The sequence below is a fragment of the Malus domestica genome, chromosome 16 (assembly GCF_042453785.1).
Source record: "Malus domestica chromosome 16, GDT2T_hap1".
Taxonomy (NCBI): Eukaryota; Viridiplantae; Streptophyta; class Magnoliopsida; order Rosales; family Rosaceae; genus Malus; species Malus domestica.
Genome location: NC_091676.1, coordinates 15,921,592 through 15,937,248, shown reverse-complemented (window position 1 = coordinate 15,937,248; position 15,657 = coordinate 15,921,592). Strand labels below are relative to the sequence as shown.

General features: G+C 35.2%; 1 protein-coding gene and 1 long non-coding RNA gene across 9 annotated transcripts; one reads left to right on the top strand and one right to left on the bottom strand.

Moving 5' to 3' along the window:
* Window positions 1-4,260: 4,260 nt before the first annotated feature.
* LOC103438254 (exosome complex component RRP41 homolog) lies at window positions 4,261-7,930 on the bottom strand. 8 transcript variants are annotated; one of them, XM_070815537.1, is made up of 15 exons: window positions 7,814-7,926; window positions 7,063-7,375; window positions 6,915-6,959; window positions 6,724-6,777; window positions 6,583-6,629; window positions 6,437-6,497; window positions 6,270-6,309; window positions 6,080-6,147; window positions 5,868-5,946; window positions 5,749-5,785; window positions 5,118-5,234; window positions 4,946-5,031; window positions 4,726-4,815; window positions 4,588-4,647; window positions 4,261-4,497 (listed from the first exon to the last, which is right to left on the bottom strand). In XM_070815537.1, the coding sequence occupies exons 7-14, from the start codon at window positions 6,282-6,284 to the stop codon at window positions 4,600-4,602; spliced, it is 540 nt and encodes a 179-aa protein (XP_070671638.1). In that variant the 5' UTR covers window positions 6,285-6,309; window positions 6,437-6,497; window positions 6,583-6,629; window positions 6,724-6,777; window positions 6,915-6,959; window positions 7,063-7,375; window positions 7,814-7,926; the 3' UTR covers window positions 4,261-4,497; window positions 4,588-4,599. The 8 variants fall into 8 exon arrangements, with proteins under 8 accessions (XP_070671638.1, XP_028952199.2, XP_028952195.2 ...); XM_029096366.2 differs by having other exon boundaries at window positions 4,261-4,473; XM_029096362.2 differs by lacking the exon at window positions 6,915-6,959 and having other exon boundaries at window positions 4,261-4,473; window positions 6,724-6,786.
* Window positions 7,931-12,281: 4,351 nt separating this feature from the next.
* Window positions 12,282-13,268, top strand: LOC139192836 (uncharacterized). Its single transcript, XR_011577276.1, has 3 exons — window positions 12,282-12,406; window positions 12,533-12,691; window positions 12,816-13,268. It is a non-coding gene; the product is annotated as an uncharacterized lncRNA (long non-coding RNA).
* Window positions 13,269-15,657: the final 2,389 nt, after the last annotated feature.

Below are 15,657 nucleotides of genomic sequence, written 5' to 3'. Positions count from 1 at the left end.
TTTTTATAGAGACTATAAGACAAAAAAAACAATATGTGAGAGGAGGGGAGGGAAGGGGATGGGAATATGAGAGGAGAGAATCATCCTCCCTTGTGAGTACCCAAGTATTATCCTTCAAACAATGTGGTCTCTCTTGTTTATAGTCCATGCATTTAATGTCTTAAAAGTAAACAAATAATTGATTAATTATGCAATAAGACATCTTAATTTCTCATTAAATGACTAATTGCAATCGATTGGTTCAACTTCAATGCAAGGATGTAAAACTGAAGATATAAAATTAGAAACTCTAGTGTCATCTTTATTGGAAATTTTTGGAATATTTCAAGATGTAAAATTGTTTGCTTTAGTCTTGAATTCTCACTTTTTTTAAGAACATTATATATTTTGAAAAACTGAGCTAGCTAGAATTACGGTGGAAAGCTAATCTCCCTGGTAGTTAGGGCGAAAATGTCCATTTGGAGGGCTTGCCTCAACATTCTACCTATTCGCACTAATTTGGAGAAAAAGGGGTGGCGGTGGACAATATTTGTATTCTTTGTAGTTCCTCTTCTGAATTGGTGCTACATGTGTTTAGTGATTGCCCATTTGCCCGAGCGGCATATTTCTCCTCTCATTTGAATTTGGGTCCAAGGCCTCTGGTGTATTCCTCTGTGTGTGATTGGGTGTCTTTGTGTGTTTCTTCCCTACTAGTTAGATGGCTTTATTCCTAATACTCATTCATTCGATTTGGCGTGCAAGAAACTCTCTGCTATGGGATGCTAAAGTTGAGAATCCGGCTTTGGTAAGTCATTTAACCAAACTGCACCTTGATGAATTCACCAAGGATAAGCCTACATTCCAATCTCGACCTATACAAGCATCGTCCTTCTGGTGTCCCCCTCCACCTGGGTGGATAAAGATTAATGTGGATGGTTCTTTAATTGTTGCTACGAATCTGGGAGGCGTAGGTGGGATATTTCAAGCCGAAGCAGGTAACTATGCTGGAGGTTTTGTTCGTCAAATATCCCCTGCATCAAATCCCACAATGGTATAATTGCTTGCTGTTCGTAATGGTGTTTGTTGGGCTATGCAATGGAATTTGCCAAGGATTATTTTGAGAGTGATTCTTTTCAAGTTGTTCAGGCTATTCTAGTCTTGAGCAGGGGTCTTCTCCCATGGATTTATTAGTGGAGGACATCAGAGTTAGCTTGTAGGGATTTGAAGCTTCGCAAATTTGCTATGTTCGTCGATCCGCCAATGTAGCGGCACACCGTATGGTCAAGTTGACTACTTATTCGAACTCTGTTTTTTGTTGGTTTGAGGAATCTTTGAATTTGATTCTAGACGCCCTTTTAGAAACTGTATGAGCTTTTTCCAATTCTAATAAAACCACTATCATTTCTCTTCTCAAAAGAAAAAAAAAAAAAAAAGAAGTTAGTAATTATCGGTAAAAATAAATTTCAATAGCTAACTATGGGGATATTTCAAAATATATATGAAAATATATATACGTTACGAAAATAATATGATTAAAGTTGTGATGATCTGAGTATCGAAATATATTATTTGGGCTTGAAAACATTGTATGTGCCAATTGCTGGAAGGGTACAACTCTTTGTGCTGAAGGAAGAAGTACAACTACTCTTCAAGCCGGAAGAAAGATGTATATCTTTGTGCTAAAAAAGGGAATAGATATAAGTCTTCGCTTAACAGCTGCATAAAGATAGACGTAATTTCTTTAGAAACTACTGGAAGAAAGATGTCCTTTAATAAACTACATCAGTTTCTATCTAACGAACAGATATGGAAATTTGGATGAATACTTTCATCCAAATTGAATGGCTTTTTGGATGCACACTTTCATCCACGTGAAGAAAGACATGATTTCTTTAATAGCTACTGGAAGAAAGGTCTCTTCTGATCCACGCGGATTTGAAGAGATTCCAAACCTAAGGGAGGAATAAAACCTAAAAAATAGTATTTTGCTCATGGTTGGGTTTGGTTTGGTCTTACACGTAATATTGGTCAGCCAAATTAATATGATTAACTATGGTGTTCCCAAAATACAAAAATCTCTTGATCCTTTCCACAATGTATAAGGTCTTTTTAAAATGATTTGAAATATTCAAAAGCATTTTTGACAACTTTTGGAAGAAAACGTAGAATTGTTAAGGGTTATCATCTGCAAGGTTTTTATTATTTCATGAAGCTCTTTTAAGTTCTTGAGGAGGCATTTCTAAATATTTTTCAAAAAAGTACTTGAGATTTAACTTCTAAATATTTGACATGAACCGTTTTCGTCCAAGTGTTTATGACCATATTGCGTATATTTCTAAAAATATTTTCAAGCAAGCCAAAAATACCATACCTGAAGGTCCAAATGCTTGTACTTGGTAAAAGCACCATGAATTTGTGGGTATTTATCCTCTAACAAAAGGGGTCCTGCAATTAACCGTGGAATCAAACAATAAGCAGTTGGATTCCTAGGTTTGGTCACTTTATTAGGATTTAAATTTTGAAATAACAGAAGTTTAATCTTTTTCCTTCTTTTTTTTTTTCGGCTCATCAATCAACTTGAGGACACAAGATGCCCAAAGCGTTAAAAAAAAACACCATTTACATACTTAGTTACAGTAATTAACATCTTTATAGGGTAGCAAGTGGTGAATTGTTAGTGGATAGAATTTTCATTTTCAACTTATTACGTCTCGAGTTCAAATATATTTCTCCTCTTAATTAGGTTAAAAGTAGCAATATCATTGCCAACGAAAATTGGTTGAGTTGCTAAAGATCGTTCTCTTCACTAGAAAAAGACCTAGGTTCAAGTCCCCTTGTTGACAATCCATTTTGGTGAGCAATTTGTAGACCTCCTCTATAAATCCTCAAAGAAATTTGTTGTATGCTCTGGCACTGGGTTGAGGTAGCATCTCTTCCCCTTAAATTTTCGGAAAATTTAATTTGAACCCAAATAACCTCTTTTTATACTCAACTTACTTTAAATGTGAAATGTCTTTGTTACCCTGTTACATAATTACCATCAAGTACATGATAAAATTACAAGAAAAATAACCGTTACGTAATTTTTCTCCCACGTTCTGTTCTGGCAAAAACCCTAAGACACTTTCATATAGAAGTGATCATTGAGATTTGAAATCAATAGAAGTGGTCTATGAGTTTGTCTATCATCGATCATTTTGGTCATTCCTTGAAAAATCTCCATTAAATAAAGATAAAATGACAAAAACACCCTCAATTTTTGTCAAATCATTTCGGCCCATTGTTTATTAAATTTGGGGTATTTTTGTCATTTGGTCCTTAATTTTTCAAGAAATGACCAAAATGATTTATGAAGGACCATTTTGGCTAAAAAGCCTTTCTTGTTCTTTTTGAACACCATTACCAAGTCTTCTACTTCTTAATTACATAACACGACCGTAACATAGTGCTTCATTTTTATTGAATTACATATCCAACTGCGAGTTGAAGATTCTAATAGTTAGATAATAGACAACATTGATTAATTATTTTTTTCATGTGTGCGTTTGTATAATATCATACTGATAATATTGGTCTTTGCTCTGCAATCTAAATTCTAATTAGCCAAACCAACAACAGCTACATACTTTGTGTCATTGTTTTCGCATGCCAGCTCTTTTCATTTGATTTTGATCTTTTATATTTTAAATAGGTGTAAAAATAAATTTAACATTTTTGAATTGGATTTGTGAGGGTGGTTAGGTAGTAAATTTGGGTTTAAATAGATAACAATTTAATTAAAAATAATATTGGTGTAAAGAGTGGGATTGGATCCCATCTGGATCCATTTTGTGGGGACATCTTAGCCATTCATCGTATATCATAATGTCAGAAGTCATTTGATCTTTTTTTATTTAAAATTAAACACAAATAATATCTGACAAAAACTGACTACACAATGTACGATGAACAGCTAGGACGTGAGGATCGCTAAGATACCCACAAAGTGGATCCGAAAAAGATCCTCTTTCGTAAAGAGTAAGCTGGGTGTGGAAATATGTTAAATGGATTCAAATAAAAATTCCCTAAATTAGGAAAAAATAAAAAGCTAGGGAAGCACAGTGGCAACGCTAGCTTATTTTATGCAAGTAGCATAATAAATCGTTGAAATTAAAATATTAAAAATCATATCTATTCGTTCTCCACTTTAATATCCAATCTGATTGTGAGTGATCATGTATTTTTTCGAGAACAGGAGAACATTTTCTGAATGAGGGTCACCCTAGTTATGGACTTCCTTGGTTACATGTATCTTCTTTGATATAAAATCTTTTAGTCAGGATATTCATTTACAAGAAGAGCCCATATTGTGGATGTTACAAATACAATTTTCAGAATCTAAAAACAGCTCTCTCGTTACTTCAACTGAGTGTGCTTTATTTTAAGCCTTGTTCCTCCATCAAACACCGTCTTCATGTTACAGCCGCCTCGAACTTCATATGAACAACCATAAATCTACAGGTGGATAGAAAATAAAACCTTGAAACCGGAGTAAGTGGGTGACTGTCCGTGACTGTTAAAACGTATCAAATTTCCAAAACAATTAGCAAACGATGTACATGGCCTTACCATGATTTGAAACTAGGTGCCTCGTCGATACTCCAATTGCTTTGTATTCTCTAGTAATACCTGTCATTCAAACAGAGGTCTCATGACACGGCAGAACTTATCACTGGAGGGGCGGAAAATAAGCAAAAAGATGCTTACTTCTCGAATATATGTTGCAACCGCCTTGCAGCCTTCAATTGCAAGTCGCATTACATTTTCAAAAATATCCAAAGGTAATTTAGCATCCATCTGCATCAAAGATCATCACGAATAAGTGGTTTACAAAAGGCGCTAGAGAAGACACTGTAGATGCCAACTACCACAATAATTGTAACTTAAGCTTGTGAGAATATATTGCGAAACGCATACGACAGATTACCTGAAGAAGAGTCACTTTGTCCAACTTCGGCATAATACCTAAAGTGACATCAGCACCTCCAGCACTATCTTCTACATAGTTTAAATCTGACAAGCCAGCGACAATAAGCTCACATGAGAATTACAATGGCATTATAGGAGCTGTACAAGCATAAAGTAACGTAAAAATTTACCAAGTAGAGGTGTGCTATTAAGGTAACCGGCACTACAAGAAGTAACAAGATCGCGCATTGGAATTCCAGCATCTGAAAGGGCCAGGGTTGCAGCATTGATACATGCAGATCTAGTTCCTGCCAAATATAAAATAAAATAAAATAAAAATCAGACACAAGGATAGATCTTTCTATTCTTTAAGTAAAACAGTGAAGTAACCTGTTGAAATCCAGTAGTATTTGCAAAATAGTTAACATAATGACCGAAACACAGATAACAGGGACAACCATGGTGCTTTGTGAACAATATCGATCACATATTCTATTAAAATAAGATGCAACAAAAGCAATAACTATTAACGTACTGCCTGCAGCGTGGTTTGACCCTCAAACATGACCTACCTCAATAGTAGTTAAAAAACTAACAACTTTAAATTCAAATAAAAGTGGTTCATAGTACCCTGTACATGAAATGAATAGAGGAGGCTTCAGTTTTTCAGAAAATAAGCCTGGATCTACAAATACCTAGAATGAAACAGGACCAAATATGCACACACACATAGAAGGAAACAGGGCAGCATTGATTTATTACATAATCCAAAAGTACATTATCATATAGGACCTATGACTGCAACGAGGCACCGGGATTTACCTCCATCTGCTTGGAGAACTTGCACAAAAATATCAATCTGCAACAAACGGATACAAGGCTCAATAAAGAACAAACTAGACATTCATGGAAGAAAAGTTCCCAAGATGCATCAGTGGAACCTGAGTCCGAGGCATTAAATGTGTCATAATGCATGCTTCCATGGTTTGCCGAATAACAAGAGAAATCTCTGTGGATCGTCTGAGAGCATAAAAATGTACTTTTTAGTTATATAGTTTAATTTAGTTATGGATACAACACTCTTATGTTAAATTTTAAATTGAAGATGATCCAACATGTATGTATGAAAATGAAAGAGAATAGAATATATCACCTATCACCCTTTGGTTTCCTCATGCGATCTCCAGTACTAAAATTTGCCATGGTGTACTCACACCGCACCTAAACTTATTAACAATGGCTAATGACATTACATTTACGAATATAATACATGCCTGTTCCGTTTATCATATTCACCACAACACAGATAAATTTAATACACAGAGAATTAGATGAACTATTACCAGTGCCTTGTTCATTCATCTGCTGGCTCCTATTTTGGACCTAGAAAACAAAAGTATATTTAAATTGAAAATCGGACAAGACATTTTAAATAATAATGAGTACCACGCACAAGTTCATTAAAATTTTAGCTCGAAATAATAGAATGAAGAAAAAAGAATTAGCTAACCTCTCGAGGGCCATACACTGCAGCAATGACTTTGGTGTTCCCCATCTCAAACACAGCAGAACTGAAATTTGATATGAAAGATCAACTTTAAAAAAAAAAAATTACAAAGATTAGAAAAGAAGAATCAAGGTTTTAGTAATTAGAACCCATCGGCTTTTTCCACAACACCAATCTCTCCTCGGATTTGTCTCATCTGGGATCACAGAAAAAAAATATTTTATAAACTAATTGAAACTTTATACTGGTGATGATTCAACACAATGGAAAATTGAGAGATGGAAAAATACTTCCATGGGCCGCCGACCATCTAAGCGAAGACCTTCTGGGCTCACGTACTCCATCTGTTAGAACTTCATAATAACCAACTTAGGAAACGCCATAGATAACAAGAAACAAATAGTAGCTAAAGTAATCACTGTCTAAAATTTAAACGTGATAACAACCAAACTGCAAAGTTCCATAAATTATTGCATAATACCTTTGTTTCAGCAACAAAATGGCTATTCTATATCATTGCTCATGCCTACAGTTCACTAACCAAACGGAAGTAAATTTAAAAAAAAAAAAAAAAAAAAAACACTTCACTATCCAAAAGGAAGTAATTCAAATAAAGAACATTAACTCACGGAGAAGAAGCTAAGTTTGTTTTCACCATCCAATCAACACCCTCAACAACTATTACACTTGTACGAAAACATCAGTAACGAAAGGACCATCTTTCATCTTCGTTTTAATCACGAAAACCCATTACAGCAGAAACCTTCCTCCATGAAGATTACAATGAACAGGTACGGTGGAATAACCAAATCATTGGAACCCACTTCCTAATGACTCTCAAATGCAGAATATATCCCACAATAATGTTAATCTGTTACGGGAATTTCCATTCGAGGCTTATCTCGATTGTCTCAAGTCTGTGACACATACTTGCCAACCAACCTTCAATGCAAAGATTAAAAATTTAAAAATCCAGATAAAATCAATCAATAACCTTCACTTCCGGTATATTTGATCTAAACCCTACTCAAAACCCACAACTCCAATTCCTCTGAATTTAACTCAACATTTTACTACGTCGGCCTCAAAGACATACACAAACACCCCAAAACCCCAAAAGAAAAATCAACAGATGAAACAAGGTTTTAGACTTCCTTAAAAAAATTAAAGCTAGAAATTAATAAAATTAAAAAAAAAATTAAGCGAGTTTAGGCAGACAGTAAAGAGGGTAAGAGAAAATTGCAATGGGTTTCAGAAAAAAAAAAAAAAAAAAAAAGAGCGATTTTTCCATTAAAAAGGAGAAATTTCTCAATATAATAAGATTAGTTAAATCCCTAGTAAAATAAAAATAGACAAATAAATTAAAGGAAGAGGGAATACCTGGGTGAGAAGAAGAAGAACAAGTGCAGATTTTACAAGGAGAAGAGAAGTTGAGATTCGGAATACAGTAGAGGGTTTAGAGAATGCCGCCTGGGGTTTTACAGGGGTGGAAGCATTGAGCTGCAACCTGGGCCTATTGGGCTCTGTTTTATTCGGGTCAAACAATGTCTTAAGCTCTATTTACTTAGGCCATCTCCAACCGAAAGGTCCAGAGGGCCAGAGGGCCGAAAATAGCCCTAAAACCGTCTCCAACCGAGGGCTAGGCCAGAGGGCTCTGGAATCTAGGAGTGCCCCACGGGATCGGAGAGGGCTGGAGGGCTAGAGGGCTGGTTGCTTTCGGCCAGCCAGCCAGACCCCGGCTGGCTATTTTTTTTTTTAATGTTTCCTATTGCTGTCGGTTAAAACCGACAGCATTAAAGAGCCTTTTTTTTTAATAGTTCTACTATTAGTGTCGGTTATAACCGACACTAATAGTTTGAAATGTTTTTTAATGTAACGGCTAGCTGAGTCAGCTAGCCGTTGAACTAGCCGTTGGTTTTTTTTTTTTAATTTATTTTAAACATTTTTTTCTTCTATAAATATGGTGAAGTTCTTTCAATTCTTCACTTCATTTGCAATATTTCCTTCTTCAATATTTTTCAATATTTCCTTCAATATATTTCTCAATATTTCCTTCAATATATTTTCTAATATTTCCTTCATCTATAATATTTGTTTCAAATTTTCAATATTTCCTTTAATATATTTTCCAATATTTCCTTCATCTATAATATTTGTTTCAATTTTTCAATATTTCCTTCATCTATAATATTTCTTCATTTCATTTGCAATATTTCCTTCAATATTTCCTTCATTTTTTTTCAAAAAAAATGGCCTCATCTGCAATGAAAGGTAGGGCTTGGACCCGAAAAGAAGATGAAGCTCTTTGCAAGGCTTATAGATGGATCTCAGAAGATAGTGTGAGGGGGATTTCTCAAACAAGTGAAGGTGTTTGGACTCGTGTGTCCAAAAAATACTTAGAGTTCTACGAAGGCACCATTCCACCAAATACCCGAAACCACGAAAGTTGTTCTTCAAGATGGAAGAAACATCTTCATCCAAGTTTTAATAAATGGCATCAAGCACTATTAGCAGCAGCAAGTAGACATGAAAGCGGCGCCAATTACTATGACGAAGTTAGTGTTTTTACAGTTTACTTTAAATGTTTAATTATATTACATTAATTTCGTGAATTAATTTCCTAAAATTTTTTTAATTATATTTTCTAGGTACGCCAAGCGGAGGAATTGTATATGGAGAGCAGCTCAAAACCCTTTCAGTTTCACGGTTGTTGGGAAATTTGTAAAGGGTGGGTGTTATTTGAAGATCCACCTAAACATAGAGTGGATCCTTTGGAAGCTGCATCCCCATCTGTAGATATGAATGAAGATGGATCTCCTACCATTCAACAAACAAGGGTAGAAAATCCGACTCCGTCCGAAATTTCTTTACCTAAGGCTATGGGACGAAACAAGGCCGGAAGGTTGAGGGAAAAGGGCAAGGCAAATGCTGATTACGCCGCTCAACATGAAGTGGCGGCCTCATTTCGATTACTAGCGGAGCAAAATGCCCGTGAGGCGAAAGAAAGGAAGTGTAGACATGAAGAGCGAGCCAAACAAATACAAGAAGAGATGGATGATAAGAATATGGAAAGGAACACTTCGAATTACACTCCAATGAGTAAGGCCTATTTTGATAGGAAAAAAAAAGAAATTATGGCTCGGCGGCAATTGTTTACCTCTGACTATACTCCTACAATGGCGGATGATGAAGATAATATTGATTATGGATATTAAATTTAAGTCGTTGTAATTTTTAAATTTAAGTTAATGTTGTTTTTAAATTTAATTTGTAGTGTTTAAATATAAGTTGTTGTTTTTAAATTTAAGTTGTTGTAGTTTTTAAATTTAAATAATAAATTATGTTTGGCCCTATAGCCCTTTGGCCCTCGGTTGGAGACGGTTTTTTGTGACAGGGCTAAAACGAGCCATTTGGCCCTCTGGCCCTCGGTTGGAGACGGAGGCAAATATGGCCATGTACTGTTCATTAAAATATTAATATCTTGGGAAATCTTGGAGGTCCAGAGGGCTCAAACGAGCCCTCTGGCCAGCCTTCGGTTGGAGATGGCCTTACTTAGAATCACCAATACGAATGAAAACATGAATGTCCATGAATCTGGTCTAGAGGTGATTTTCTGAAGGATTGGATTGAAAATGATGTTTCTAATTTTCATTTTAAAATTTAGGAACCGAATTAGATTGGATCACAATTTTCAAATTATAAACTTTAATTTTGAGTAATTTCGAAAATTTTGGAATGTAAGTATGAAATTCTATATATTTTATAGATTTTTTAATATTCTTGAACTTTTTTGTACATAAAGTTTTTTGTTCTTTCATAATATATATTACAAACTCATGTATAAATTCAATTAATTTTCAATGCTAATATTCCCACCCCTAAGTCTTATTTCCGTACCCACCATTTAATGAAATGTTAATATTCTTAAACTCTTATTTAATTAAATACTAAACTTTTGAAAAAAAAATTTAAATAATAAATAAATAACGATTGGTTGGGTGTGGTATCTTTGGTGGAGAGAGGCCGGGAAAGATTTGGGCTAGAATTGACGGAAAGGTTGGAGTAAGGAATGTGTGTGTGCAAGACAAGGGCGAGAAACTTCAATGGAGGCAAAAGAGACTTGAGGGTGAGATATGCGGCTTTGACAGAAAAGGAGGAAGAGGAGTGGTTTGGGGAAACGAGTCTCTGTGAGGCGGCGATAGGTGTGAGTACTAGGGTTTGCCGGGAATATTGGGCCATAGTTATGGAACTCAGTGAAAATAGAGGGTGGGGATCTGGAGAGAGATCGGGTTGGCAGATTTGGGATTAGTAGGAAGAGATATTAGGAAATGCATGCCATGATTTGAAGGACACGCGTGGTATGAAGAAGATGATGAATGTCCAGGTCTTAGGTCTTGCTTGATGAATGTCTAGGTCTTAGGTCTTGCATTTTCTTTCATTTTTTTTTGTTTTTATTTATTTATAAATATTATTTAAAGATATATTAAAGTTATTTAAAAATATATACTAGGGTTATTTTGGAAACAACGGTGAGTGGGAAAATAACATTTCACTTTTTTAATTTTTTATGGTGGGTGAGATTATTATGTGGATGGAAAAATAAGACACTGAGGTGGTGGGTCTAATAACACTATTAATTGTGTGGTATATTAAAAATAAGAGAAATTTTATTTAGACAAGTTTTCCTCTCTCGAAACTCAACTTTAATATTTTGTTAACTAAACTCTTTAGTTTACCCTCATAAATTATAAACATATATAAACTGGAAAAAGAAAAACTCATCATACCTATTTCCTTGACTGTTCTCTCGCCTTCGGCTGACTCCTCCCTGTATTTGTTGGGTCTATCTCCCTGCCGACTATTTTTTCCTGATATTCTCGATGTGTTCCCCCCACCTTTCCCACACCCACCAATTGTTTGTGGTGGCTACTCCACCAAATGTCCAGGGAATCTTTCTATTCCTCTTCTCTTGCACATGATAGGGCCTTGCTGTTAAGAGGCAAAACTAAGTGGCATCATTGACTCCGTAAGCGACTTGTTGCAGAAGTCCAAAATGAAGTCAAATGGATTTTGTATTGGGTCGGGTTGTTGAAGGCAATGGCTGATTTAGCAATCCCGCCTAACTTCCACATGCAGGAGAAGGAAGAGGGAGGTCTGAAGTGGTGGTTGAGTGGTGGCGCTGCATCATGCATGTGGGTGCTATCTCAGTTGAATGTGTGTAGAAAGATATTTAATTTTCATTTTCTTATTTTATTTTACATAAGGGGTAATATAGAAATTACAGAGAAAGTTTTTTTAGTGGGTGTAGAAAGAATATTGTTGGGTCTAAATAAAATTACCCTAAAAATAATAAACAAATGTATCTAAAATTAACAATAAAATATTGCACTATACATAAATTTGAGTAAGTAACTATAAAACAAATCATCTTGCTCTTCTTGGTTCTCCTAAAATATTTGGTAGCGTAGGCAGGCCCCACCCAGGCGTAGTGCAACCGAGGCAATTGTCCAGAGCCCAAAGTTGAAAGGGGCACCCAAAAAACAAAATCCAAATAATTAGGTATAAAAAAAAAAAATTGTCCAAAGCCCAAAATAAAGGCTGGAGGGGTTAACTTGTCCAGGTTTTGGGGATTAAAAAATAATATAACATAAAGGGAATCTGGAGGGGACAAGTCGTCCAAGTTTTGGGCATGGAGGAGGGACAAGGATTGTCTGTCCTCCCGTGCCCTCCTGTTTTGTGTGGTCACGTTAAGCCACGTCTACATTTTATATTATTTTTTATAGAGATAATAAGACAAAGATGAATAGTAATATCAAATGTTGACGTGGCTTAACCGTGACCACACAAACAGGAGGGCACCGGAAGTGGATGGGCAGACAATCCTTGTCCATGGAGGAGAGGCATAAGATTCAAGTTTTTCAAAGGGAGCTCCCTTTCTGCTTAGAGCTTGTCACCCAACTGCCCAAGCCCAAGGTACTACGAAGAACACATACCCTTTTCAAATTTCAACTTAATTTTTGTGTTCTGAGTCAGAAGCTTCATTTCTTTTGCTTGAATTGTTCTGGTTTCTGTTTTCAAAATTGGTGTTTTTTTTTGTAGCTATTGAGCGGTGCAAGCAGCAGATTTCAGATGCAACTGCAGATTACCTGCATGGACAATCTGAGTGTTCCGAGCAGACTTCAAGTGAGGGGCATGTTTTTTAGGAATTCATTCCATTAACACGGATTTCATACAACTCCAGATGCACCACTCAAAGAGGTATAAAAAAAAGACTCCACCTTCATCAATTTTAGTAAATTTTGTGACTGCCCTTTGTTTTGTTGCTTATAAAATTTGAGGTGAAGAAGTGGAAAGTATTGATTTAGGTGTAGGGTAATGGCAGGAGGAGCAAGTTAAAGGCTATAGTGATGGAGATGAAGAGAAATGGGGTGCTTTTCAGCCTTTCCAAAGGGAAAAAAGCATTGGAAAGACAAATGGACCGGTGGCTAAATAACCTTCTTCGGCTCCGGCTACTAGTTCCACCACGGACACCGTGAGTGGAGATAGTGGTGGGAACAACAAGAAAGAAGAGAAAGATGGACAGGGAAACAAAGGCGAAAATGGTCACCAGAGTTGCACCGCCGGTTCTTGCATGCTCTTCTCTTCAACAACTAAGTGGTTCACATGGTATGCAATTGAGATTAATTTAGTGGGATATGTTATTTTATATGATTGGATGAATAATTAGAAGGATAATTCTTAAGTTTATGTACTCACTGCGAGGTTTGACTTGCTCTTCTCTTCCATTCCCATTTGGAAGAGTTATAGGGTATATATTCTACTTCTAATTAATTAACCTAATGATGACAGACACATATAACTATGAATGCATTCGGAAGTTGCGTAGATTTATCAATAACACGAGGTGGCTTTGTAGATTTATGATTCGCATGGGAAAGAGACCCATCTAGCTTTATGGTTTCCAAATTTCTCTCCTATCTTCATCTAGCTACGAATCTGATGAGTAGTAGAAGCATACTTCTAAATCAATTCCCAGACTTTACAACTCCCTAAAGAACAAGTTCTTCAAAAACCCCCAACCTCATTTTAAGCAATAACAAACGAATCAATATTAGATTTTTGAAATTACCAAACAATACCTGGTTTAATTCTGAATTGTTAGAAAAATGTAGTCATGCATATAGAACCATTCCTGAGATCTTCTTTGATTAAAAAAAAAATCATAAATATTTCAAAAAGTGCACCTTTCTTGTTTTATTTTTCTCCACAATGAAATGATCAAATGCAAGAGTTGAAATCATTACACTATATTTTTTATATTTGAGTTCAAATGTGGTGGTACATGGGTTTGAGTTTTCTTATTTTCTCCTCATGCACTTGATGACAACTTTTAAATTTTACATGTGACTCAAATGTTAAATTTTTTTTGTTGGAATGAAGTTTTTCTCTTTGCATGACATTCACCTTTACACTCAAGTAATTTTTGGAAATTTTAAATATAACTCCAATTACTTAAAAAACAGATATATAACGTTTAGTTTAACTCAAAAGTTATATATGAGTTTTAACTTTCCTATGCAAATCTAATCCAATCGTCGACATTTAAGTTCAAACTTGACTAGAAATGAAGAAGATACGCATAATATAACAAAGCAAAGTCATGGCATGAATCATTATGGGAAATGAAGATGAGACATCATTTTATGTGCAGCAAGGCAAGCAAATAAGAAATCTATAAAATCAAGTCATATGATTTGTTGGGTGACAAAGCTTAGGCCAGTGCAATGATTTTTACAGGTCTTGAAGAGGGAGAAGGAAGCACGTAAAAGATTAGGGGAACACAATATTATCCCGGGGACCTCAGAGTTGGAGCTTGAGGCCTTTGAGGTCATCATAACCTTTCTAAAACAAGAGTTTGGCCGAATCCATCATCACCCCCAAACCAAAACACACTGCAAGTAACAAGAATGATTTCCTTAGTATTCATAGCTGGCCTGCATCAAATAGAACGCCACCACTTCTCAATATAGAGCCTCTCTCCTATGGCACATAGGCTTTTATCTTGTTCTTCTTTTTCTTTTGTTACTTTTTATTTGGTCTTTCACACATCATTCTATTGCCAACCTTACGACACTGGTGGACTCTCTTGGACCCCCTTAACTAAGAGTTCAAATCTTTTGCAATTAAAACTCTTTGTGGCCTTTCAGTGACCTATTTATTTAACTATCAAAATAAAGTTTAAATGAATGATCAAGTGTCAACCATGAAATAGGTTACAAAAATATCACAAAGAATTTATAGTTTGTTGACGTACCATTTTCACTAAGCTTGGAAATCTCAAATAAACTATTTGCAACAAGAAGAGGGATTATCAAAATAATGACTTTCTCATTCTACAACAAGACTGTAGTTTTGGCAAACTATTAGCACAATTTTTTTTTCTTCTGTAAACATGTCATAGCTCATATTGCCATGGTCTTACAAACAACTCTTAAAATAATATAACCTAACAAATAATTTCCAGATAAATTACAGACATCTTCTAATATTCAAATAACATGTCAGAAAGTAAAGAGTAATGCTAGGTAGGCCAAAATTTTAAACTCACAAATCAAATGATGTGTCACCAATAGGAAATAAGTAATGCTAGGAACACTAAATTTGTATATTAAGTTTTGTAAACTAAATGACATGGAAGTTGATTATTGGATTATTACTTAAACGTTGATAAACATGCTCATTTTTTATTGGTAACACATCATTTAGTTTATAATTTTAGTCTCTATAGCATTACTCATAGAAAATAAGTACGTTAATCAACACTTAAGTAATAATCTAATCATCAGCAACCACATCATTTGGTTTACAAAATTTGATTTAAAAATTAGGTCTCCCTAACATTATCCAAAGTAAAAACTAAAAAGCAAGTTGGTAGGTAGCTAGGGCCAGAACTTCTTCCATTTATAATTTTGGGTTTTTATCGCAAATGTTTCCTGAAATTGACACGCACCATCATGATGATCTCTAAAATTGAAGGTCAAACAATGTAGTCCCTAAAAATAGGTGTTGCAAATCAATGTGGTCATTCCCTTACAATTTTGTCAAAAATTCTATTATGTGCTGATGTAGCACAAAAGTGGGCCCATAAGTCTTTTTTTTTTAATCACAAATGGTCTCTGAAATTGACTCACACTATGAAAATGGTCCTTGAAATTGAAAATCGA

Bases quoted from the DNA above. Each gene is read 5' to 3' on its own strand.
- LOC103438254 (XM_029096365.2), bottom strand. The intron at 5,786-5,867 runs GTTCCACTGATG...CGTTTGTTGCAG, and splicing joins ATTTAATGCCTCGGACTCAG to ATTGATATTTTTGTGCAAGT. The intron at 4,648-4,725 runs GTAAGCATCTTT...TTTGAATGACAG, and splicing joins TTGCAACATATATTCGAGAA to GTATTACTAGAGAATACAAA.